Source organism: Caenorhabditis elegans, chromosome V (genome assembly GCF_000002985.6).
Source record: "Caenorhabditis elegans chromosome V".
Taxonomy (NCBI): domain Eukaryota; kingdom Metazoa; phylum Nematoda; class Chromadorea; order Rhabditida; family Rhabditidae; genus Caenorhabditis; species Caenorhabditis elegans.
In genome coordinates this window covers 13,549,566-13,571,430 of record NC_003283.11, presented here as the reverse complement: position 1 = coordinate 13,571,430, position 21,865 = coordinate 13,549,566, and the positions used below count along the sequence as shown (strand labels likewise).

At 35.8% G+C, this 21,865-nt stretch overlaps 9 protein-coding genes and 3 non-coding genes across 23 annotated transcripts; 4 read left to right on the top strand and 8 right to left on the bottom strand.

Annotated features, from left to right (window-relative positions):
* Positions 1–1,400: 1,400 nt before the first annotated feature.
* On the bottom strand, positions 1,401–2,581 carry bir-2 (Baculoviral IAP repeat-containing protein bir-2). Its single transcript, NM_073961.6, has 4 exons — positions 2,435–2,581; positions 2,111–2,393; positions 1,915–2,060; positions 1,401–1,868 (listed from the first exon to the last, which is right to left on the bottom strand). Exons 1-4 carry the CDS (start codon positions 2,576–2,578, stop codon positions 1,515–1,517), a joined length of 927 nt encoding a protein of 308 aa, NP_506362.1. The 5' UTR covers positions 2,579–2,581; the 3' UTR covers positions 1,401–1,514.
* A 219-nt stretch (positions 2,582–2,800) lies between these two features.
* Positions 2,801–4,500, top strand: nuaf-1 (putative complex I intermediate-associated protein 30, mitochondrial). The gene is made up of 5 exons (NM_073960.5): positions 2,801–2,929; positions 2,983–3,078; positions 3,123–3,329; positions 3,375–3,614; positions 4,070–4,500. The coding sequence occupies exons 1-5, from the start codon at positions 2,804–2,806 to the stop codon at positions 4,421–4,423; spliced, it is 1,023 nt and encodes a 340-aa protein (NP_506361.1). The 5' UTR covers positions 2,801–2,803; the 3' UTR covers positions 4,424–4,500.
* slrp-1 (RRM domain-containing protein) lies at positions 4,498–5,568 on the bottom strand. The gene is made up of 3 exons (NM_073959.11): positions 5,393–5,568; positions 5,235–5,342; positions 4,498–4,855 (listed from the first exon to the last, which is right to left on the bottom strand). The coding sequence occupies exons 1-3, from the start codon at positions 5,564–5,566 to the stop codon at positions 4,793–4,795; spliced, it is 345 nt and encodes a 114-aa protein (NP_506360.1). The 5' UTR covers positions 5,567–5,568; the 3' UTR covers positions 4,498–4,792.
* Positions 5,569–7,489: 1,921 nt separating this feature from the next.
* Positions 7,490–9,458, top strand: grl-17 (Ground-like domain-containing protein). Its single transcript, NM_073958.3, has 5 exons — positions 7,490–7,670; positions 8,011–8,128; positions 8,321–8,410; positions 8,462–9,093; positions 9,138–9,458. The coding sequence occupies exons 1-5, from the start codon at positions 7,518–7,520 to the stop codon at positions 9,324–9,326; spliced, it is 1,182 nt and encodes a 393-aa protein (NP_506359.1). The 5' UTR covers positions 7,490–7,517; the 3' UTR covers positions 9,327–9,458.
* Positions 7,714–7,803, bottom strand: C56A3.13. The gene has a single exon (NR_069893.1). It is a non-coding gene; the product is annotated as an Unclassified non-coding RNA C56A3.13 (non-coding RNA).
* On the bottom strand, positions 7,983–8,157 carry C56A3.12. Its single transcript, NR_069892.1, has one exon. It is a non-coding gene; the product is annotated as an Unclassified non-coding RNA C56A3.12 (non-coding RNA).
* Positions 8,458–8,651, bottom strand: C56A3.14. The gene has a single exon (NR_069891.1). It is a non-coding gene; the product is annotated as an Unclassified non-coding RNA C56A3.14 (non-coding RNA).
* On the bottom strand, positions 9,438–11,153 carry C56A3.8 (Phosphatidylinositol 4-kinase type 2). 3 transcript variants are annotated; one of them, NM_001269598.3, is made up of 7 exons: positions 11,037–11,113; positions 10,935–10,991; positions 10,595–10,884; positions 10,252–10,545; positions 9,905–10,202; positions 9,692–9,849; positions 9,438–9,633 (listed from the first exon to the last, which is right to left on the bottom strand). In NM_001269598.3, exons 2-7 carry the CDS (start codon positions 10,935–10,937, stop codon positions 9,546–9,548), a joined length of 1,131 nt encoding a protein of 376 aa, NP_001256527.1. In that variant the 5' UTR covers positions 10,938–10,991; positions 11,037–11,113; the 3' UTR covers positions 9,438–9,545. The 3 variants fall into 3 exon arrangements, 2 of the variants coding, with proteins under 2 accessions (NP_001256527.1, NP_506358.3); NM_073957.7 differs by having other exon boundaries at positions 9,439–9,638; positions 11,037–11,153; NR_023972.1 differs by lacking the exon at positions 11,037–11,113 and having other exon boundaries at positions 9,473–9,638; positions 9,905–10,210; positions 10,935–10,937.
* Positions 11,154–11,508: 355 nt separating this feature from the next.
* On the bottom strand, positions 11,509–14,327 carry cav-2 (Caveolin-2; the record flags this gene model as incomplete). 4 transcript variants are annotated; one of them, NM_001269594.3, is made up of 10 exons in its annotated part: positions 11,509–11,812; positions 11,865–11,987; positions 12,030–12,107; positions 12,559–12,694; positions 12,890–12,960; positions 13,625–13,714; positions 13,764–13,856; positions 13,904–14,002; positions 14,042–14,152; positions 14,200–14,327. In NM_001269594.3, 10 exons carry the CDS (start codon positions 14,269–14,271, stop codon positions 11,630–11,632), a joined length of 1,056 nt encoding a protein of 351 aa, NP_001256523.1. The 4 variants fall into 4 exon arrangements, with proteins under 4 accessions (NP_001256523.1, NP_001256525.1, NP_001256524.1 ...); NM_001269596.3 differs by lacking the exon at positions 14,200–14,327 and having other exon boundaries at positions 11,630–11,812; positions 14,042–14,128; NM_001269595.3 differs by lacking the exons at positions 13,904–14,002; positions 14,042–14,152 and having other exon boundaries at positions 11,630–11,812; positions 14,200–14,271.
* Positions 14,328–15,033: 706 nt separating this feature from the next.
* micu-3 (EF-hand domain-containing protein) lies at positions 15,034–18,052 on the top strand (the record flags this gene model as incomplete). Of its 6 annotated transcripts, NM_001269593.3 has the most annotated exons (8): positions 15,040–15,224; positions 15,274–15,591; positions 15,646–15,728; positions 16,251–16,331; positions 16,445–16,543; positions 16,796–16,852; positions 16,910–17,007; positions 17,433–18,051. In NM_001269593.3, 8 exons carry the CDS (start codon positions 15,047–15,049, stop codon positions 17,950–17,952), a joined length of 1,434 nt encoding a protein of 477 aa, NP_001256522.1. The 6 variants fall into 6 exon arrangements, with proteins under 6 accessions (NP_001256521.1, NP_001360535.1, NP_001256520.1 ...); NM_001269592.3 differs by lacking the exon at positions 16,796–16,852 and having other exon boundaries at positions 15,034–15,224; positions 17,433–18,052; NM_001373147.2 differs by lacking the exon at positions 16,796–16,852 and having other exon boundaries at positions 15,034–15,224; positions 15,268–15,591.
* Positions 18,053–18,057: 5 nt separating this feature from the next.
* On the bottom strand, positions 18,058–19,464 carry C56A3.5 (Leucine-rich repeat-containing protein). The gene is made up of 5 exons (NM_073954.9): positions 19,337–19,464; positions 19,140–19,285; positions 18,706–19,094; positions 18,302–18,658; positions 18,058–18,257 (listed from the first exon to the last, which is right to left on the bottom strand). Exons 1-5 carry the CDS (start codon positions 19,458–19,460, stop codon positions 18,137–18,139), a joined length of 1,137 nt encoding a protein of 378 aa, NP_506355.1. The 5' UTR covers positions 19,461–19,464; the 3' UTR covers positions 18,058–18,136.
* Positions 19,465–19,676: 212 nt separating this feature from the next.
* Positions 19,677–20,915, top strand: C56A3.4 (RING-type domain-containing protein; the record flags this gene model as incomplete). 2 transcript variants are annotated; one of them, NM_073953.7, is made up of 4 exons in its annotated part: positions 19,677–20,044; positions 20,112–20,194; positions 20,248–20,313; positions 20,522–20,911. In NM_073953.7, the coding sequence occupies 4 exons, from the start codon at positions 19,724–19,726 to the stop codon at positions 20,715–20,717; spliced, it is 666 nt and encodes a 221-aa protein (NP_506354.2). In that variant the 3' UTR covers positions 20,718–20,911. The 2 variants fall into 2 exon arrangements, with proteins under 2 accessions (NP_506354.2, NP_001129886.1); NM_001136414.2 differs by lacking the exons at positions 19,677–20,044; positions 20,112–20,194 and having other exon boundaries at positions 20,210–20,313; positions 20,522–20,915.
* Positions 20,916–21,865: the final 950 nt, after the last annotated feature.

Genomic DNA, 21,865 nt, shown 5'->3' with positions numbered 1-21,865 from the left:
TGTCTTGGAGGTACTGTAACCTACAGTAGGATCGTGGCGAGATATCAGGTTCTTGATTGATATTTCCATAATATTTTCTAAATGTCCGCGTATCTCTAAATCTTAAATCTAAAACCTTGAGTTTTATACTTTAAAAATTAAATGCTGTCTAAAATGACAAACTTTAACATTTTTGGGAAAATCATTAATGAAAGAATTTCGAATTAGACAGTTTTTGAAATTAAAATTTGTAGTAACTTTCAGTGGCAAGTGATTAAAAATTTTAATCCACCCTGTTTTCCGTAGATTTGTTTCTGGAAAAGCTGATTTCGGCAAACTGTCTCAAACATCCTGGTAGTCTACAGTAAGATCGCGGCGAGACTTGCTGAAATCCAACCTTTGTTGCTTTGAAATTTACTTGCTTCCAATTGTAAGATACGTACGTATGTCTCACAAAAAAATGTCGAATGAAACAATTGGCCTGTAAAATTTGAGAAAAACACACATTTAAAATTTGACAAAATTCATTCATCAATAGTCTAATTTACCAAATAACTCATTTATAGTGGATGTTTCATGTACTTCGACGTCTAATTTACTACTTATATTGATTTTTTTGGTTACTAAAAATGATTCACTCAGTTCAAGATCGTATTTACTTTTTTACTTCCAGTCATTTACTAGAAATAGTTCATTTATTTCGAAATCACATTTACTAATTTTCACAGATTTTTTTTTTATTTATAGGGTTTAACTATAAGATACGTATTTTACAATAGCTATTTTCAAATGATGTTGTTTTTAAATTTTTTTTTTAATTGGAAGTAAAATATTTTCTCAAAATTGGAACGCCTCGAATGTTAGTCGTACACTATGTAAGTTTCAAAAAGAAAAGTCTGATTTTATCGAAAAGTCGTATTCATTTTTACAAGTTTTCTAGACACTTATACTTCTAGTTTGAGAGGACTTGTATTTCGAGGCTGTCGGGCTAATGTCGAGAGTGCAACAAATGAGGTAACAAAATTTGTAGTTTTCAGGAATATTCTTGTGATTGTTATCTTTTTGAACGTTTTTATGGAAAGAAAGTTTTAATGTTTTATAGCATTTACAGAATCACGACTAAGAGTGTCCGCAACAATTCACTGCCACCACATTCTTTCAGGAATTTATCTTGTTCCCTAATGGAAACAATAAAATTCCCTTAAAAATGGGCGGTTCATGTCATTTTTATATATGCCAAAACAAAGAAAAATTTGATTGTTATTATTATTTTTCGTTTTTCGAGAAGGAAAGTAACACATTCACATTTAAACTAATATCATAAGTTCAAAACAAATTAATAGACTAGGATTCGAACCAGCTCGGCATCCAAAATTCTGTCTCAAATGGTAACCTGTAAAATTTGAAGAAAACACAGATTTCAATGTTTAGGAAAACATATTCATTCGAATTAGAACATTTTTGGAATGAATTACGGATGTTAAACAGGTCGGGGAGGGAGGCAAAAGTTTACAGATAAAAAGTCGAAATATAAATTAAATACTGCATCGACGTCGTTTGAGAACATGATTTGGTTTGATCATAATTTTTCGAATCTTGATTATTTCATCAATTCTATTTTCTTTCTCGAGTTCGTCAATCAACCAACTTCCTTTTTCGTATTTTTGCATAATCGTGATTCTTGCTCCCAGCATTAATGCTTCATTTTCAGTCCATTTTTTCTCATCAAGCTTGCCTAGTTTGATAAAATCGCAGGATGCACTGAACTTCTGATGCTCTTCCCACGGATCATCTGATTCGTCAAAGTCCAGCTCAACAAGGCAGAATGGACATTTTGCAGAAGTTTTATCTTTTTTGTTGGCAATAGAAAACCATCCAGCTTTGGCGAGCTGAAAATTTGATCGTTACAAAAATTGAATCTTCCATTATCTTCACCTTCTTTGAAGTGCATTTTACATTCCTTTTTTTGTCGAAAATGAAATTTTGGAATGTGGCAAGTCGATGATCAAAAGTGAGAAGCTTGCTAGAAGATCGGAATGAAATCAATTTCCTGGTGGCGTCAGCGCGGGTAATCGGGTTTTCTGAAAAGTTTTCTTTAAGAGTAAAATATATAAAAATGTATGCTACTTACCATTAGCAATGTCTCCATTTTCCAATGTCGCTACGATTCCAAGTAGCTCTTCGTAAAGTCTCACTGTTGCGTGTCGTATCGCAAGATTGGATATGATTCGGAAAGAAAGTTCACTTTCTTCGATTTCTCCAATCATGACAAATTCACAGTGTGGGCTTCCTGATTTGTGTTTCTCCCATGGATCGTCGCACTGTTCGAAATTGATTTCCAGCATACAAAACGGGCATTTGGCTGAAGCGGGGAATTCTGGTGAGGCTGTCGAATAGAATCCTGCACGTGCAAGCTCAAGAACAAATTATATTCGTGAAATCGCAATACGGTTACCTTTTCGGAAGTACAGGCGATGTTAATTCTCTTATCATAAACGAATCCTTTGAAAGATGCAAAGCGTTCGGCAGCTGATATGTACGGAGCCGCGTCTTTCAAGTTTTTGAGCAGAGCTTCTGAGTTCTCGAATGTATATGGCATTCTGAAAGATAATTATTTTAAACTTTGATGGCAGAAATTTAAAAAAAATCAGTTTCGCAAATTAATTTGCAGTAAACAAACGCATTCGAAAACTGAAAAGTCCCGCAAAAAAGTTTGAGCAATCGCGCTCCATTGCACTTCGTGAAGTCCTCTCGAACAAAAATTCCGCAATGCATTTTTTCATTTTTTCTCTTCATTTTGAACTTAAATTGACACATTTTCAGAATGATCACTAGTTTTCCAGTGAGAAATTTCTTACCACGGGTAACAATTACATCTTGCGCATTTTTCTCAAAGGAATCAACATCGGCAGCTGGGACAGTGGCAGAAAAGAAAGAATCAGAACTTCAGGTTTTTACATTTCTTTCATTTTTTTTTCTTATTTAATAACTATTTGTGTTCAGAAGTTTGCTGGAAAATCAAATTTACTGGAAAAGAAGAAAGTCGGCATTTTTGGAACAAGTACCGTGCCGATCAATACTAACTTTCCAAATCCAAAGGTAATAATTTTAATTTTTTGTTTTAATATTTTTTTGTTTCACAGGGAGTAGTTGATTACGATCCGGATTTTTCCATCAAAGAGTTGGTAGCTGAACTTCCGAATACGCGTAAAACACAAGGAGCAAAGCTCTCTGAAGAGATAAAAAATGCTTTCAACAGCGTTTCGATCGAAAAAACGGAACTCCTGGAAGATATAGGATTTGTGAGACATAACGAGGCTCGTGTTGATTATCGTTTTGATACTCAAGAGGTTTGATTTCAATTCAAAGAAAAATAATAATTAAAAATAATTCAGAAATTAGATCTTTGGAAAATCGGTTGCGATAGTGATTGGAAAGAAGGCTTCTCGACGTGTTCTCTTGTAAATTCGGATCGAGGAACTGCAGTTTTCAGCGGAAATATTTCAACAAAAGTTCTTAAAGATGGAAGAGTTGAACGAGCTGGATGGGCTTCAATGAAATTAGAAGATCGGAAGGCGTTTAATCGGAAAAAGTTTTTGTCAAAGTGGAGAAATTTCTCTCATTTATTGTTGAAGGTTGGTAATAAAACTATTTATTTTAGGAGAACTTCCCAAAAATTAAGAGAATTGTTATTCAAAAGCTAAAGCTGAACTTCCGAACTGATTTATGAAAATTTAAAAAAAAGGCAATTTTTGTTAATTCGCGCGCAAATGAAAAACCTATTAGTTTTGTTTGATATTAGCTGTAGTAATTGGATTTTCTTAATTTTTTCTTCAATATTTCATTTGAAAAATGTCTCAATTTTTCAGACATTTTTCGGCAAAAAATTATGAAAATGATTCGGAAAACAATTAATATAAATAGACAGAAAATGCAAAAATGTTGAAACTAAATTATTTATTTGCGCTGAAATTCAATTTTTTTTCCTATTTCTTCAATTTTTGCAAAGTTTTAAAAATCTAAAAATTAAAAATCGATTGGAGTCAATAAAATTTAATAATTGTAAACCCCCTAATAATTTTTGTTTCAGGTTCGAGGAGACGGTCGAAGTTACAAAATCATGCTTCATTCACCACTTTCAATGGATTTCACGTGGGGCGACTCATTTTCTCATCCTCTTCACACTCACGGCGGTCCTTATTGGCAATATGAGAAGATTCCATTTTCCAAGTTTTTCCATACTGTCGCTGGAAGAATTCAAGACAGACAGTACAGAGTGAATCTAGAAGATACAAGCTCCATCGGAATTGTACTCATGGATCGTATAGATGGTGATTTCCGACTCGAGATTGATTATATTGGAGTTTATAATGATACTACACATGTGGAGGACTTCGCCTATGAAACTTACACGCTGCCGGTTTTCAACACACACGGTTTTTAGTATTGCGTTCTTTAAAGTGTTGATAGATTGTTCTTTTTTCGATATTAGACCTTTGTTCAAAATAAGAAAATATATATAACGTTCTTCTTGTTTGAAAAACAACAGGCTAGTATTTACAATTCATCAAAGAACTGATGAAACTAAAGAAAAATTGGACCGAGGGGGAGACAGGAGACGAAAATGACGAACCGGTAGGTTTGTTCGAACAATCCGAAGGCGTTCGACGCTAAGGACAGAAAACCTATAACAGAGAATGAAATAAGATATTAGAGGTGACAAATAGGAAAATCAATCAATAAAAAGAGTATGCAAAATGAATTGACTAAATTCGAGAGAGACTGTAGAGGAGAGATCACGATGATTAGGTGCTTATAGCATCAAATCCTTCTTCTTGTTTTTTGAAATGAGCGGGATATAGGGCTCGACGTCTACCTGAAAATTTGAAACATTTGTTAAATGAATCAGATTTTAAAATTAATATTTTATTTCACTCGTAAAATATATTTTTTTTATTTTTTTTGTTAAATTTTTAGACATTTTTCCGTATTGATAACCCGATAAAAATTCGCTAAAATTTCAAAATTGACAAAAAAAATCGATAATTTAACTTTAATCATAATTTTGCGCGGGAACTCAAACATAATAAACCGTTTATGTGTTTTTCGTTTCAAAAAACGGCGAAAGTAACCGGTTGATAGGAGTCACTAATTTACTTTCACTTGCCGCTAGCAAACACAGAAAGCGACTAACAAAAAGTAAAATCAACTTTTTCGATGCTTATTTGAAGTTATAGCAAGTTTAGAAGCCATACCCGATCTCCATCGATAACGTGCGGTCGTTGTTCAATCGCCTTATTCGCACCATCTTTTGAATCGAAGGTTATCGATGCAAATCCACGATGAAGGCCCGTATCGGGATCCTGTAAAATTAAGAATTGCGATTTTTTCTCGGCGTAAATAAAAAACTCACGTAGAACATGTTAACACTTTGAATTGACCCGTATCGCTTGAAATAGTGTTCTAATTGAGATTTTCCAGTAACCCATTTGACGTGCGTCAAGTAGACAGTTTGACCGGTATTCTTCGGTCTAGCTTCGATTAGTTTGCTAATATTCGTGGTGACTCCTCTAGCTAATGATCTCATCTCTGAAAATATACATTTACGTGGATAAGTATAATTTTTGAAGAAATTTAATCAAAAGGAAAAGTGTTTCCCTGAATTCGCGAAAATATAGAAGAATTAAATGTAAATTAGATTTGAATATTTACTATTAATATTTCCTTGCACAAAATATAAATAGAAAGCAAAAATAAATTTAAGAATTTGAGTTTTTTCCCAAAATTATTGCGTCACGTGATTTCCAATTTCCAATTTTATTTGAAAGTTTATCGAGTTTTCAGACATTTTAAACAAAAATCTAATTTCTAGCGAGGAAAGGTTTTTAAACATTAAAAATCTCAAAAAACGGGAAAAAGAGTGAGAACGCAACGAGATCATATGATTTTGTCTCGAATCCAACAATGAATGGCAGCAGTACGAAATGTACTTTGGAGCGCAGTTGCATCACTCTTTTTCTCTGCGTTTCTCACTTTCCCACAGTCTCTCTCGTTTCAGAGTGGGTGTACTTGAGTGAGAAAAGAACGATTGATTTTCCCGTGGCTGAACACAAGGTGAACGATAAGGTTTTATCAAAAGTGGTCAGAGACATTGTATCTTTTAAAGTTTTCTCTGTCTCTAGACAGGGTTCAATCACATGATTTGTGACGTCGAAATGATCATTGTAAAAAAGTGAATATGAAGGGGGATCGAGGAGCAAAAGCTTCATCTTGAAACAATCAGCGAGTAAGAGAAAGGCATGAATACGTCAAATGATACTCGGTTAAAACATTTCTTAAATCACGAAAAAGTTAGCAGAAAGATTGGAATGACTTTAAATAAAACAGGAATAACATCTTAAAGCTTCAATTTCGAGAAAAATAAAAATATGTCACTACAAAAACTTAAAGGCTCACAAATGTACTGGAATAGATCTCGCAGCGAGAGGAAAGTTTATGGTATTTAGCAGTTTTCTTTTGTTTTTTCTATTTAATACTTAAGAAATAACACTTAAAACATACACTTAACACTTAAAACATACACTGAAAATCATGCCTTAAATTATGATTTTCAGAAAAGAGCGGGATTACAGTAATTAAAACAATCAATATTTAGTTGTAAATGAATGAAAGATTTCAAATTCAATTTTGCTGACGGTCACGATGCACCATAACTCACAAACTTACAGAACGCTTTCCATATTTGTACTTCATATCTGTCTGCAATCCTACCATAATCTACCATAAAACATACCATGATAACGATAAAATCTCAGTGATAAATCAAATTCGAAATCGTTTTATTTTCGAAAATCAGGCTAGAAATGAGATATTTTGCTTTAAATTTATACTGCCCTAGAATTGAAAAAATTAGAGACTGAAGAATGTGGAACACAACGAATAATCGAGCATAGTACAAACTGACACATGTTATTGTTTTTCAGTCTCTAGTCGCGTTCCTTCCACCAACAAATTGAATGACGCCAATCAGACAGACAACAGGAACCAATTGATTCGGAAATCTGAAAAAAAAACTGAAAAAAGAAAGACTAAATCCCGGTATTTTGAACAAAAGAGATATTAGACAGATGCTATTCTCATCAACTCATCATTTATTACCCGAACAACAAAAAACTACAATAACTGGTAATGTATTTCAGAAAGTATCTGTCCATTTGTTCCAACTAATCCCATAAATCACTTGGCTGTTCCCTTGCATGCTTCTGTTTCGCAAAGCAGCGAAAGTGATAAGCGAGTAAATAATGAGGAAGCAGCATCAAGGAAAGAACATTTCCATCACAAGAGAGATCTGATCCCGTTGCGATCATCATCATCCATTACATTACCAGTTTGATCGAAACTAGACATCCGAGTGGCTGAACCGCTATCTGGGTCACTTGAGGAGGCATTCTCGGGATCTCCTGTATAAATATGCGAGAAGCAGGCGTAGCGCGAGAGATATTTATCCATTTTGTAACCAACAAGGCATCCTCATCAAGATGATGCTCCGACTCTTATTACTGTCGGTGTCTACTTTGACACTGTGTCACGCGATATTCTTCGGAATGGGTGGAGGTGGTGGTGGTGGCGGCGGCGGATGCTGCTGTGGATGTGGAACTCCACAGCCAGCAAGTTGTGGATGTGCTCCAGCGGTAAGAATTTTCGAATATATTAGTTTATTAATTTTTAGTGTTCATTTAAATAGCGTCTAACCATGAATTAGTCTTCTTGTCGCGACCTACCGTGGTCTTTACCTAGAATAAAGAAGACTGCGGTATGTTCAACTCGAGATATCTATAAGTTAAAAATTGTTTTAATCTCAAATTGTTTAACTTAAAATTTTGACGTTTTCTAATATTTTGGTAATTTTAACTATGTACATAGAAATTGAGGATCTCAAAGTTTAGGATTTTTTGAGAAATGGCGAACAAGTTTCCAAAGTTAAATCTAAATTGCAGTTTGACATCCCACAGTTATTAAATATATTTACAGTGTCCACAAGCACCATCATGTCCAGTGTGTCCCCCACCACAACCATGTCCAGCTCCACCAGCAGCATATTGTCCACAAGTTCAACCAGTCTACGTTCAAAGCGGAGGAGGTGGTTGTGGTAAGAAGCTTTTCAACTTCGAATCCTAGAGAAATTAGCAACTCAATAATTTTTGGTATCGGGTACTCAAAGTGTTCTGATCTCGAGTTGACCTCTGAAAAACATGGCAACCTTCCTCTCCAAAAATGTGACGTCAAAGTAAATTTTGACGTCAGGTATCTAGAGCTTAAACCAAAAATTTGCTATTTTCAGGAGGAGGTGGCTGCGGAGGCGGTGGCGGAGGATGTGGAGGAGGTGGAGGTTGTGGAGGTGGAGGAGGCGGTGGATGCGGAGGAGGTGGAGGTAAGGCTTCGTCAGATCTTTGGTGAAAATTCAATAAGCTTCGAGTTTCAGGTGGCGGATGTGGAGGCGGTGGCGGCGGAGGAGGCGGTGGATACGCTTCAGGAGGAAGTGGAGGATTCGCATCAGCTCCAGTATCTCTCCCGGCGCCATCATACGGTGGACCACCACCACCAGCTCCATCATTCTCACATGCTCCAAGTGGGGGATACTCAAGTGGAGGTAGCAGTGGAGGAGGATATTCCAGTGGTGGAAGTAGTGGTGGTGGAGGATATGCGGGTGGAGCCGCTGCAGCCGGTGCCACAGCTGCACAAGTTGACGAAGCATCCGAGACATCAGCAGGCGAGCCACCGGTCGATCAGGTTTTCCACTCACCAAAGGAACCATGTACACAACAAGTTAAATATATCATGCTCCGAAGCAGAAAAGTACCAGGAGGAGGTGCAACAGAATTGGTAGAAGAAGAATTGGAACAAGTTGAGAATCCACCACCACCTGTCGAAGCTACAGCCAATCCATTGGATGCTCAACTAGGAGAAGACATCGCAGCACAACAGCAAGCAGCAACAGAAGATGATGGAGACGATGAATCTGCCAGTTCTGGAGATTTCAAGGCTCGAGCTGCAAAAACTGCTGTTACCGACGAAAAGTGCAATAGCAAGATACTACAGAAGCTTGTTCTTACGGTATGTGTTTGAATGACAGTTTGTAAGATTAAAAATCCTTTCAGAATATTGCCGCAAATGATGCCTTGGCTTCGAAGAAAGCAATCCATGATAATGCTCTTCAACAATTCCCAGATAGCAGTGTTGACGTCATCTGCTCAACAACAGGCTTCACATATCTTGTCAGTACGACGGAGCACTGCGAAGCTCAAAAGGATGGTGTCATATGTTTTGTTTACAAGCGTCCATTGTAAAATCTCAAAAAATAGTTAATTTATTGTTTACAATCATTTTCCCCGCTTCAATCTGTCATTTCCCCAAAAACCGACAAACTTTCCGACTATGTGCCAATCAAGACTAGTAAATAATAAAAATAATGTTTTTATTGAACACATCTTCACTACAATGTTATAAGATTTTCTGGAACCGTGCTATTTTCTTTTTCGTGTTCAATGGCGGTTTTCATGGTAACATCAGAAGAGTTGTTGTTTGGAGTAGCTAGGTGACTTGACAATAAACCAATCATCCCACGAGGCGGTGGTGGGTTGCTCATTACGATGTCTGAACTGAAAATGAGAATGTAGCATTGCAGTTTTCTAGAGAAAAGTGAAAATCTTACCTTCGGCTGACAATAATCGGATCACGACAAGCCATCTCACCAGGCGATTCGTTTGCGAGAATAGCCTGACGGAGATTCCAAATTTGTCCACGAACGACACGAAGTTGGCTGTTCACAAGCATGTAGTTGGAGCTAGCGATTCCGTGACGGAAAAGTTTCTGAAAAATTTAATTTTTTCCTTAAAATTATTCTTGAAATATCACTTTCGATTACCTTCAAATCAACGCACAGTCTATGAACAAACTGCGGAGTGAGCAGTGAAAGCACGTGACGACGGAGAACCGGATCGAACTCGCCTTGAGCCCATGGAAGATTGGACCAACGAAACGGGAATGAGCGGAATCTTGAAGTGCATTCCGGATGTCTAACTGGAAATGCCAATCCATTGTCGATAGCAGCCAAATTGATCTCCTCTCCTGGAACGTGTCTGACTAGGAGATTATCCATGTGGCGATCGGTGTTTCTGATGACGTAGTCGACGATGCACATTTTCTGGAAGAGAAGTTGGAACCTGAAATACTTTTAAAAGATTTAGAAATAAATAACACAAATTTGCTTACTTAGCTCCTTCCTCATCACTCAACAAGTTTTTGTCATAATTCCAACGAGCAAAAACAGTATTTCCACTCTCATAGCCATTGACATAAAGTTGGAAACTTCCCTCTTTCGGACGAACATCATAATGACCAAAGAAACGAGAATAGAAAAATGATGGAGACGCGAGCTTCACAATTCGAGTTGTTGGAACAACATCCAGCTGAAGCATCTCGCTCACAATACTAGCGGCGGCTTCAGAAAGGTATCCGGTGTTAGGGATAAGGCATGCACGTCCGAAGCAGCAAAAGCAGAGCATTCTGAAGGTTTAAAAAATGCTATAAGTTTATAAAATTTAAAAATATTAACCTTTGAAAAAACTTTGGCCATTTTGGGTTGAGAGAAGCGAATGGCTCTTCGTCTTTTGGTTTGAAAACTCCAACAATTTCTCCTTCCAATCCATAGACAAAATAAGATCCAGAACTGCCTTCGGGGATCAAACTTGGTTGAATTCCTTTATTAATAGCTTCCTGCGCTTTTTGAAATACTAATTGAAATTCATCATCGACTTTCTTCCGATGCTCCAACGAAGACATCAGATCGTAAACAGATTCATTATCAGAATCAATCCCGACATGACTCAATGTAGAATTGGCTGACTGAAAAATATAACAATAGACGAAAGGTTAACCATGGAAACGAAAAATACCATTAATTTTCAAATAGAACGTTGTTTCGGCAATCGGATAGGTAATCGTAGCGGCTTCTGAAACGAACAATAATAATTTTGCAGAAAATAAATAAAATTTACATTAGTAGCAGAGAATTTCGCAATCTGATCCAAAGAGATTGCAATTGAAAATGTAGAAATAAATAAAAATCGCAAAAATTCAACAAGTGACGTAAAAAAGAGAAAAATAAATTAATTAAAAAAAAAGAACACGGAAGTACGGTAAAACGCAATGTCTGCACTTCACGTTTGGTGTTTGCGTACTTTTTTACCGTAACCAGCAAATCTGGCAATACTTTTTAAAATACTTTTTAAAAAGAAAATTTTCTTTCTCTGCTTTCAACAAAAAAGTTAGGTATTTAAATTCGTATTTAAAAGAATAGACATAGAATATTTTATTTCAACAAATTAAAAAAATATATATATATATAATAGTGAAGGCAAAGGTGAAAGCCGGTGGCTACCATAAACTTTGTCTCGTGGTGAGACCCACCGGGATAATGTTCCAATTAATAGTTTTTCTATTATATATATATAAGACTGTACAGCGTTTGATGCTATCGAATTAATTTATTTAAAAATATTAAACGGAAGGCGCAGTTTTGTATCAGAGTTAAACTGTATGTATACAGTTAACGGTTACAACCAATAATGATCATGGGGTAAAAATAAAATTAAACATGATGAATGTGTTTTTCCCATACTTCCACAACTTGTTCTCCACGAGATGTATGTAGTCGTGCAGTCGAAAAGATTGCTCCAACTGAGTAGAAGAATGGACGAACTATGTAAATTAAGAACATTGGCCAAATCAAGACAATCTGTGCAAAAGCCATTCGGGTCAGAATGAGGATTGGCTGAAAATTGAGGAAATTAATAATGAAATCAAATCGATTTTTAAAAGGTTACCCGGAAGATCCAAATGTTCAAAAATGCAAATAAAGCGAATAAGATTCCGCCCAAAAATGCAATGATGAGTCCGAAAATAAGAGTAAGAATCTTGTAACTGTAGATTCGAACTATTTCAAAAATCTAAAAATTAACAATTAGAGTTTAACTTTCAAGTAGACCTACTTTGAAAGACAATGTCCAGACACATGCAATACTATGATACTGCTCACTTGGCTCGTTGAAAACTTCGAAGAACGATGTCTGAATATTGAAAACTTAACAAAGAATTTTGAAAATTAAATTCTAACGAGATTTTGGTTATTTTTCCCAAAATTTCAAAAAACTCAAATCTGCCATGGTAGGTAGGTACGTCTTCTTGCCTGATTTTTCAACTTGTGGAGGTAGGCAGAGCTCTGCCTTAGGTCGCATTATGGCTTACATGTTTTTTATTCAAACTTATACCCAAGGCAAGTATGTAAATAGGTACGTCTTCTTTTCTGCATGCTTACCCTGCCTGCCTGCATGCCTACGTCTTACCGAAAAATGCTATTCTTAACACAATTTTTTTCAACAATTCAACTGGAAATTGGAAAAAAAAATTGCACACTTTTTTTGGTAGTAGGCACTAGTAGGCATATTTTGTGTGTAGTAAGTGTAGTCTCCACTCAGACGTAGACACTTGGCCTACATTTTTTGCAGTTTTAAAACTTACATTCAAATACTGTGCAGAATCTTTTGGGTCTCGATCATCCATGTTCATCTTATGAATAAGTACAGGAGCAATATTTTTAACTCCAATGTCAAATTCCATTTCAGGATTTGGTGGCTTATGTGAGGTAGTTTGTGGGCTGGAAGAATTCTTAATTTAAGAAAATGTACATATCTCAATACTATTGCAAAAACTCAAAATTTGGTTTTTTTTTTCAGTTGCAAAATAATGTATTTCATCTATGTTATATTTAAATTTTTCTACATATTAGAGCATAACAAAAATATCGGGCATCAAAAGTAAGAAAAAGAAGAAAATAGTCTGAAAATCAAACCGAGATTGTTGCGTGGGTGGTGCAGATTGTTGAGCAGGATGTTCTGGGAGTGGAATTGACGGTGCGTAGTCCTGGAAAAAACAAGAATTTCAGATTTTGTAGGAATATTAAAAATCCTTTTTTTGTTGAGAAAAACCAGAAAAGCTATGAAAGATAAAGCCAAGAAGAATTTGATAACACTAAGTGTTTTTCTTTGTTTTCGAGGGAAAGAATGTTTCACTGTGAGCTAAAAATAGATTATTATAAATCATGTTTGCAGAAAATTAATACTTTATTCCCAAACCACTGTGAAAGTTTTCTAAAAAACATTTTTCCTACTCTTATGTAATTGAAATAACAACAAATTTGTGAATATTCTCAAAAAAATTGAACTTTTTATTAGCAAAAGTGATAATTACTCAGTTTTCACCTATCATATTTTTGGAAGTTGACCAAAAAGACGTTCTTTTAACTCTAAGACTTTAATATTTTAATTACATTTTAACTATTTGTATTTGTAGATTGCCTACAGGGTTAACCTACATAAATGTTGTACACTTTTCAAAACTTCCAATTTTGGAAAATGTGGCAACTCTAGGCGTTTTTTTACAATTAAACATGAGAAAAATTATCGTTTTCATTTCTAGACTGGAATGCAAAAGATAAATTTTGAAGAATGGAAGAAAGACAAAAATATTATAATAGAAGTTTTTCAGTGAGAGAGATAGATAGGAGTGAAATAGAAAAAAAACTTACTTTTCTTGGTGCTACCCTCTTTGTTGAGCCTTTTTGTGATGCGATTTCAATAACAGTAACTTGTCTTTCTCCAATATCCTCAATCTCATCCTATAACTTTTAAATCACAAACTCTGGAAATTTTTCTCAATTTCTCGACCTGTTTGATAGTAACATGCGGACGAGTGGTTAATGTTGATCCTCTATTGGATTTCACTTCAACTTCAGTAATATACTCTTGATCATCAATATCCTAAAAATACTTTTATTATATGAAGAGGATGAATAATTTATTCTCACATCTAGATTATCATATTGTGGATGGCTACGTCTCTGAGGAGTTGGTACTTCTTGATTCAACGAGGTTCGATGATGTACAGTTTCCAAAGTTTCAACTTCCTAAAAACCAATTTACAAAACAAACTACAGTACTCCTACCTCTACAGTATCATATTGAGCAATGCCTTGATGCTGATGATGATGCTCATGATGGTGGTGATGATGGTGATGATCTTCCTTATCCATAGCATCGGTTAGCTCATCAATATCCTAGAACAAAAACTGATTTTTAGAGTCTAATTTGACCTATTCCTCACGTCAACAGTATCATATTGAGGTATTGGTGGTCGTTGTGTGTTGTCACTTTCGGAAGTATTCTGACGAGTCATTTTTCAGTTAAAAAATAAAGTTTTGCCTGTTTAGCAGGTGACAGAAATGAGTAAAATGGGTGTGTGTGTGTGTGTGTGTTTGGCCTAGGACGTGCCAATCTTGCTTACCCAGTTTCAGATAACACCGCACATCGTCTTATCGTTTGCATTCCAACAACCATCGTCATTGAAATTTGCACACTGAGAGAGCGGAAACAATGCCATAGTAGTGTTTGGGCGGTAAACAAGACTGCTGGCGCCGGGCGTCTCATTAATGAAGGAAAATAAATTTGAACAGCCGCGTTTTTCTTGAGTGGTGGCCTAGAAAACTCCGCCTGTGAACTCCTCTCGGAGAAGAGAGACAAATGAGACAATATATTTTTTTCCGATAATGTTGATTTCCGCTTTCCAATTTCAGTTTTTTTCATTTTCTTTGCTTGCTTTTGAATTATTTTTCAAACTAAATGTTTTGCATTCTATATTCAAAAGATTTTAGCTTGAATTTTTCACCAAACCACTAGAAACTTTATTACCAATATTTATTCTCTCAACCATTTTACTATTTTCTTATCATTTTTTGATCACACCTGTCTCATTGATAAATTGAAAAGTACTTAATCGTAGCATTAAGCGAAACTCTTGTTGTAAAACTTTAAGCATTAAAAGAGCGGAAAGAACAAATTTCGTGTAACAGGGGAGACAGTGAGAGGAAATTGTTTTTATTACACCAAACACTTGAAAACAGTTGGCGTTTCGAGAGAACGGAAATTGCAATCAAAAATATTTCAGACAATCGATGAAGCGAGTGTTGTCTCGATTTTGGGGATTTTCCACGAAGCATCGTCAGCATATTCTGAATCAAAGAATTGTTGAACGAACATCTGCTAGAAATGTCGCCGTATTAACTGCCGCAGGAATCGGAACATCAATTGGTGCTTATCAATTAATTGACACGGCGAGAGCGGGAATTCTCGGTTTGTTTCTTCATTACAGCGTTGCTTCAACATTTTCATAAAGTTACAGATGGAAGTGACGACGCTTCACGCCACAATGTCACAACCGACCATAAACTCACAAAACGTGAACTCAGATTTCTTCAATTTGCTTCAGTTGAATATGATGATGTTATCTACATGAGCCCAATGGATTTCATCGATTCTCTAACACTGGACGCTCCAAGAGAACGAGTTTATAGAAGGGTTTTGAAGGAAAAGGATATTCAACGAATTCTCAAAAAGACACCCCCATTCCGAAGTGGTGGAAAACATTTTTTCCGAACAATGGATCAAAGCGGAATAATTTCATACTCGGAATACATATTCCTTCTTACACTTTTGACAAGTACGGTTTTTAGTTTTTAATTTTAGTCTAATTTCAATCAAATTTCAATTTCAGAGTCAAAAGCTGCATTCAGAATAGCATTTTTGATGTTCGATGAAGATGACAATGGAAACATCGATAGAGATGAATTTATGCTTGTGAGTTTTTTTGAATTAATATTTTAGTTTGCAAAATTTGAAGAGAAAAAGCAAAGAGAAGTGCGATATTTGCTTGCTGTTGTATGAAAAAATACTTTAATTAATCGAATGCGTGAGTTGCATCCCAAATAAGTTTTATTATATTAACCCCATTAATATGATTTGATTTAAAACCCGATTGACGATGAAGTTTCTAATAGAGTGAGTTTCAGTGCGATGAAAACATTTTTTCAGTTAAAAACATTAAAAAAAAGAAGAAAAAGCATGCGCCGATGGTATCTCTCCTTTTATGCAACCCGCTTCTGAATAGTTGTAATATTAGTTTCTTGGATTTTGTATTCAACATTTTCTTTTTGCTTTTTTTCAGTTAAAAATGTTAAATTTTAGATTTTCAATATTTTTTTAGTACTCATTTGAAGAACAGAAAAGTTTTCTTTCCTAATTTCCCTATCCCCTACTCAAATCTTAATAGAAAAATCATATTTATGTAGAACCTAGAATTTAGAATGTTGATAAATTTAGATTCGTAGTCTAACGTCATCACTGCGTTCAACGACACGTGTGCAACCATCAACAGCTTCAGATGAAGAGGATAGACGAGAAGTAAGCGTTTACACTTACACTCACACACACACACACTCATCTCCACTACAAATGCTTACAAAAAACTTGATGCTTTAACTTTCCTTCATCTCTCTTTTTTCTCTGTTGTTTAGTCTTGCCAACTCGACGCCGCCGACTATCATTTCGCTGTCAGTCGCATTGGAGCTGATCGTCTCTTCACTGGAGCTGATTCGTATGCTGTTATGTTCACTGTAAGATTGAATTTAATTCAGGAAGTTTGCATGTTCCGAGTCGTGTAAATGCATAGAGTTTGAAAGTATGATAAGCACTGAAGATTCTTCTTCAAAATTAAAAAAAATTACTTCAGTGCCTACCATCCTCCAATTTCCCGCCTGTTTGTTGTTGAATATCGCGCTTCTTTTCTTCTCTTCTCTCCCACTTCTCCTACTAAAACATCATCCCAACTTCTTCACCATATCTCAAATCTTTTCCAATTTTTCCAGATTGCCCGAATGTTTGCTTCAAAAGCTGCGACACTTTCAGGCACCCGACTCGTTCATGTTCATGCAAACTCCCCAGCTTTGATACGTGTCTTTTACTAACCATTACCTTTTCAGAAAAGTGAAGAAGAAGTTCGAAAGCAAGATACCACGTTGCTCTTACATTTATTCGGTTTGAGAGGAAATGCTACGCTGAGCTTCGACGAATTCCAGCAGTGAGTACACTTTTCTGATGTTACCCAGAAGCGAAATTTTGCGCCAAAAATACGGTTTCCGATCTCGAGACGGCAATTTTTGGTTAAAAACAAACTGGTGTGCGCCTTTAAGGAGTACTGTAATTGCAAACTTTCGTTGCTGTGAAGTTTTCATTGATTTTTCATAGTTTTCCATCAAAACATACTTTTAAATAAAAAAAAACTGAAAGGAAGATTATAGTCTGAGAAAAAACTATGAAAAATCGATGAAAATTCCACAGCAATGGAAGTTTGAAATTACAGTAGTCCTTAAAGCACACAGTTAGAATTTAACAAAAATTGTCGTGTCGAGACCGGGTACTATATTCTAAACGCGAAATTTCGCGTCAGGGTAATTAAAAGCATAAAATCCAGCTTTCGTAGAGGAAATTTGATTTTCTTTTCAGATTTTATGAAAACCTACAAGAAGAGCTAATGGAAATTGAGTTCTACGAATTCGCTCGTGGCAAGACCGCAATTTCACCTGTCGATTTCGCCCGTCTCATTCTCCGTTACAGTATCGTAAATTTTGATGACTATCACAAATATCTTCAACGAGTGCAAGAGAAATCAGATGACGATGAGCCAGGCATCAGTCTTAGTCAATGGGCAACTTTCAGTCGTTTCCTGAATAATTTGGCTGAATTTCAAAGTGCTGTTCGTTTGTATGTGAACAGTAATGTACCAGTCTCGGAACCGGAATTTGCTCGAGCTGTTGGATGTACTATTGGAAAAGAATTGGATCCGGTCGTTGTTTCAATGATATTTCGAATCTTTGACGAGAACAATGATGGAACACTTTCCTATCCAGAGTTTTTGGCTGTAATGAGTGATCGACTCCATCGAGGGCTTCGAGGACGACTTGAAAAACCTTGGGGCTGGAAACCGTTTAAGAATTGCGTTATAAGTGAAGTATCCCGTGCCTAATATAATTTTAAAACTTTTTTAAACAAAAGTATTTTTATCCCCGTGCTTGCCTTGTAGATATGTCGCTATTTTTCTTGCCTGTGTGTAAATAAGAATTTTTCTTTTAAAACAACTCAATTTATTAGAAACAACAGGGAAACGGTAACAAAAACAAGTTGAACAATTCAAAAAAGAGGAAATATGTTCAGTCAGTGGGGCTTTCTGTGTACAGCTGACGAATACGGTTTTTATTGAATCCTCCAAAATCCATCGTAATTGCTGGATAGATGGGAACAATATCTTCCTCGCAAAGTCGGAGCAATTTTCTGAAAAATTAAAATTGAATTTCTAAACTCCAGAGCTTTATTACCCCATTGGAGGCATAGTAGATCGATCTACCATATACATATCCATGAGTTCTTTCATCGCTTTTTCATTATTTCCAGCAACAATAAGTGAGAAATTGGCCATTCCATCAGATAATCCTTTTGTAGCAAACTGGTGCAGTTGAACATCTTTAATACTTCCTTTCAGTGTCCTCGCAACTGATTCGATTGCGGTTTTAGTTTCTGGATTTGGTGTATATGCAACGACGGCAAGAGATCCTAGATTCAATTGCTTATTGACAAAGAGAAGCTGATCAAGAACTTTCTTGGTCCGTTCATCGAAGTTCAACTCTGGATCAACGACATTCCAATCCCAGATGAGTGTTTCAAGACGTGGAAATCTGGAAGATCACAAAATATTACAATTCTAAAAGCTTTGTAGACTTACGATTGGGGCAGAACTTCGAGAAGTTGCTCAGCGTCCGTTTCTCCCAGGAATTTCAGCTCTTGAACCGCTAGAACTTTCACTGTCACAAATTCGATTCCTTTTTTGAACTCATTAACATCAACTCCAGGATTTCCAGACAATTTCATTAATGATACATCGATGTGTTGTTGAACTTCACTCAAAATATTATCGGAAAGATCAATTCCGCGCAGATTAAGTTCTGACAATCGTTTCAAAATTGTTGCCCACTCCGGTGTGGAAAATTTTGTTTCAGAAAAAGAGAATGCAGCCAGTAAAGTGAATTTATCCATAAGTTTCAGTAAACTTTCCGATGTGATATCTGTCATATGAAGCGATAGGGCTTTTACTTTCTCGAAGAAATGGCTGATCTGAAACCAGTTTTGGTAAATTTACATAGTTTAAAATAATGATACCTGTTCATTATTATAATTTTTTTCAATCACTTTAACCAATTCGTCACAAGGATTTCTACCAAAGTCTACTTCAACAAGTGTTGGTCGTAATTTGAACATTGCATCCCATGTCACTTCTACCAATTCTCCAGGCTGATCTTTGAATCCTATAAAATTATATTATAAAAAATACTTTCCTAAAAACACAAAAAACTTACCATAAAGATTTTCGCCAAATTTAGAGGCATTTTTTATTCGGAGGATGGTTCCTGGCATACTTTCAACGTAACTTCCACGGCTGGCCATCCAAACTAGGACGTTATCTGGTCGAGTTGATGCCATTCTACTTTTTAAAAATGGTTTAATATTTTAAACAATATTTATTCAAAAATTATCTAAAATAAAACGTTGGAACTTCAATCACAAGAATAAGTTCGCGAAAAAAGACAAAAATAAAAGTTGTCCGAGAGGAGTACACGAGTTTTGGGTTTCCCAGCCATTTGTGTTTTTCTAGGCACTTTTTGGCTAATTTCGCAATTTTCTCGTGACATTTTCGAGTAAACTCAGTCAATTCACTTGTGAATCATCTGTAAAAATCCATAAAAATGTCCGAATTAGAACAAGAAGAACCGGATGATGCTCTTCAAGCATCCAGAACAGCATTTGACTACATTTTCAAGCTGTTCTATCCAGTTTACTATTTTGTGACGATTCCTGTTCGAATTACTAACTGGTTCTTCACAAATTTTCCTGTATTTTCATCCCTATCACTATTCCTGTTTATTGCTACTGTATTGATCACTTTGTACGTCTATAGGCGATTGTCATCAACACCACGTGAAAGCTTTATCAGTTATATTCTATACACTGTGGTTCCGTACGGAGTGTCCATCGTCTACACAGTTGTTGGTTTCATTTTCCCTCAAGTGAGTTAATAATATATATTTTCTTTTTTTTATTTAAAAATTTTAACTAAAGAAAACACATTTTCAGGTCCGAATTGTCACACGAATTATCGATGTTCTCCTGCATCCAATCAAATTTATTCTGGGATTCATCGAAAAAGTCGATAATCGGTAAGTTCCGAAACAATGTTTGCTACTGAATTTATTAATTTTAATATTTCCAGAGCTGCTCCAATTCGTCGCACAGTAGAAGCAATCCACGGACCAAAGCCACCAAAAGCAGGTGTAAAGTAGGTTTTTTTTTGAATTTTTGAACATGATCAAGTTGTTCGAATAGTAAAAATTATTTAAAAAATGTACCTGTGAAAATTAATGTGTTCTTATTCAAAAAATGTTATCAGTTTTTTTTTGTAATTTAACATTTTATATTACCATGTAATATCAAAAAGTTCATTATCAAAAAAAATTCAACCCACCTCTTCAATATGTCACTTTCAGATCGGTTGAAGATTCTATCAACGAAGCTCGACTTCAATGTTTCCTGTGTAAATTGACTGAGAAACGTGTTCTGCTCCGCCCATGCAATCATCTCTGCTTTTGTGAACCTTGCAATGATACCTTCCAGAAGCAGATACCTCTACTATGTCCAATATGCCACATGCATGTTCAGTCGTTTGAAATTGTACATTTCTGATTATCATATCCATTTACACATTTCTGTATATTTTAAATCAAAACATCCATTTTCCAACCTGCCTACCTTTTAAAATCCCCATGATTCTCCATTACCAGTTTTCATTGATGCGTGTACGACTTTTCCCTATCTGACAATTCTGTTAAATATTGATCTAAAAATTAGAAACTCTATTAGCTAATAAATCTTGAGTCAATTCGTGTGTTTGACAAGCCATGCATGGTCGGTGATGATTTACGTCAAAACTATGCCTGAACTAGACAAGCGTAATCGCGACATTATCTAGCAAAATGAATGTTCTGAAACTACAATTCAAACAATTTTTGAGAAAAAAACCATTTTATTACTTTTACGACGTTTGCGCTAAAACACAGTTCCCGGTCTCGACACGACAATTTTTTTGTTAAATACAAGAAGGTATGCGCCTTGAAAGAGTACTGTAATTACAAACTCGTGGCTGCAGAACTTTTATCGACTATTCGCGACTATTTACACGTGGTGTACACCATGGTGTCAGAATGCCCCATGTCGGTTTGATCTTCAAAAAATGCGGGAGGTGAGACGCAGACATCTCAACTGATTTCGCATGGTTTCGAGCGTGCTGACGAAATCTGGGAAAAAAAATTCCCGCATTTTTTGTAGATCAAACCGTTATGTGACAGCCTGTGCGACTACTCATTGTTTTCCGATAAACAATTATATATTTATTCAGAAACTCAATAAAGACTAAGTTTTCAAAATAAATCGAGGGAAAAATGAATGAAAATTCCGCAGAAACGAGAATTTGAAAGTACTTTATTTTTAAAGGTGCACATCTTTTCGCATTCAACAAAAAATTTTGTACTGTATTTGAGTCACAAAAAAATCACAAAATTTCGCGTCTGGATAATAGCGTTCGGATCTCTGCTCTGCCGTTCCCCTCATCGATGATCCACTGCTCAATTCGTTTCACATCCCATTCGTCCCCGCATAATGACGTGGCTTCTTCTTTTTTCCATTCCCCCAGTCTCATTCCGTTCGCTCAAGTGTTTTTTGCTTCCAGCTCTCCCCGCACAAAAAAAGTTGGGCGGTCTATTCTCTTACTCTTGAACCATGTTTCATGCTTCTTCTCGCCCCACTTATCGACTCGAAGTCCCCACGCCGGTCGG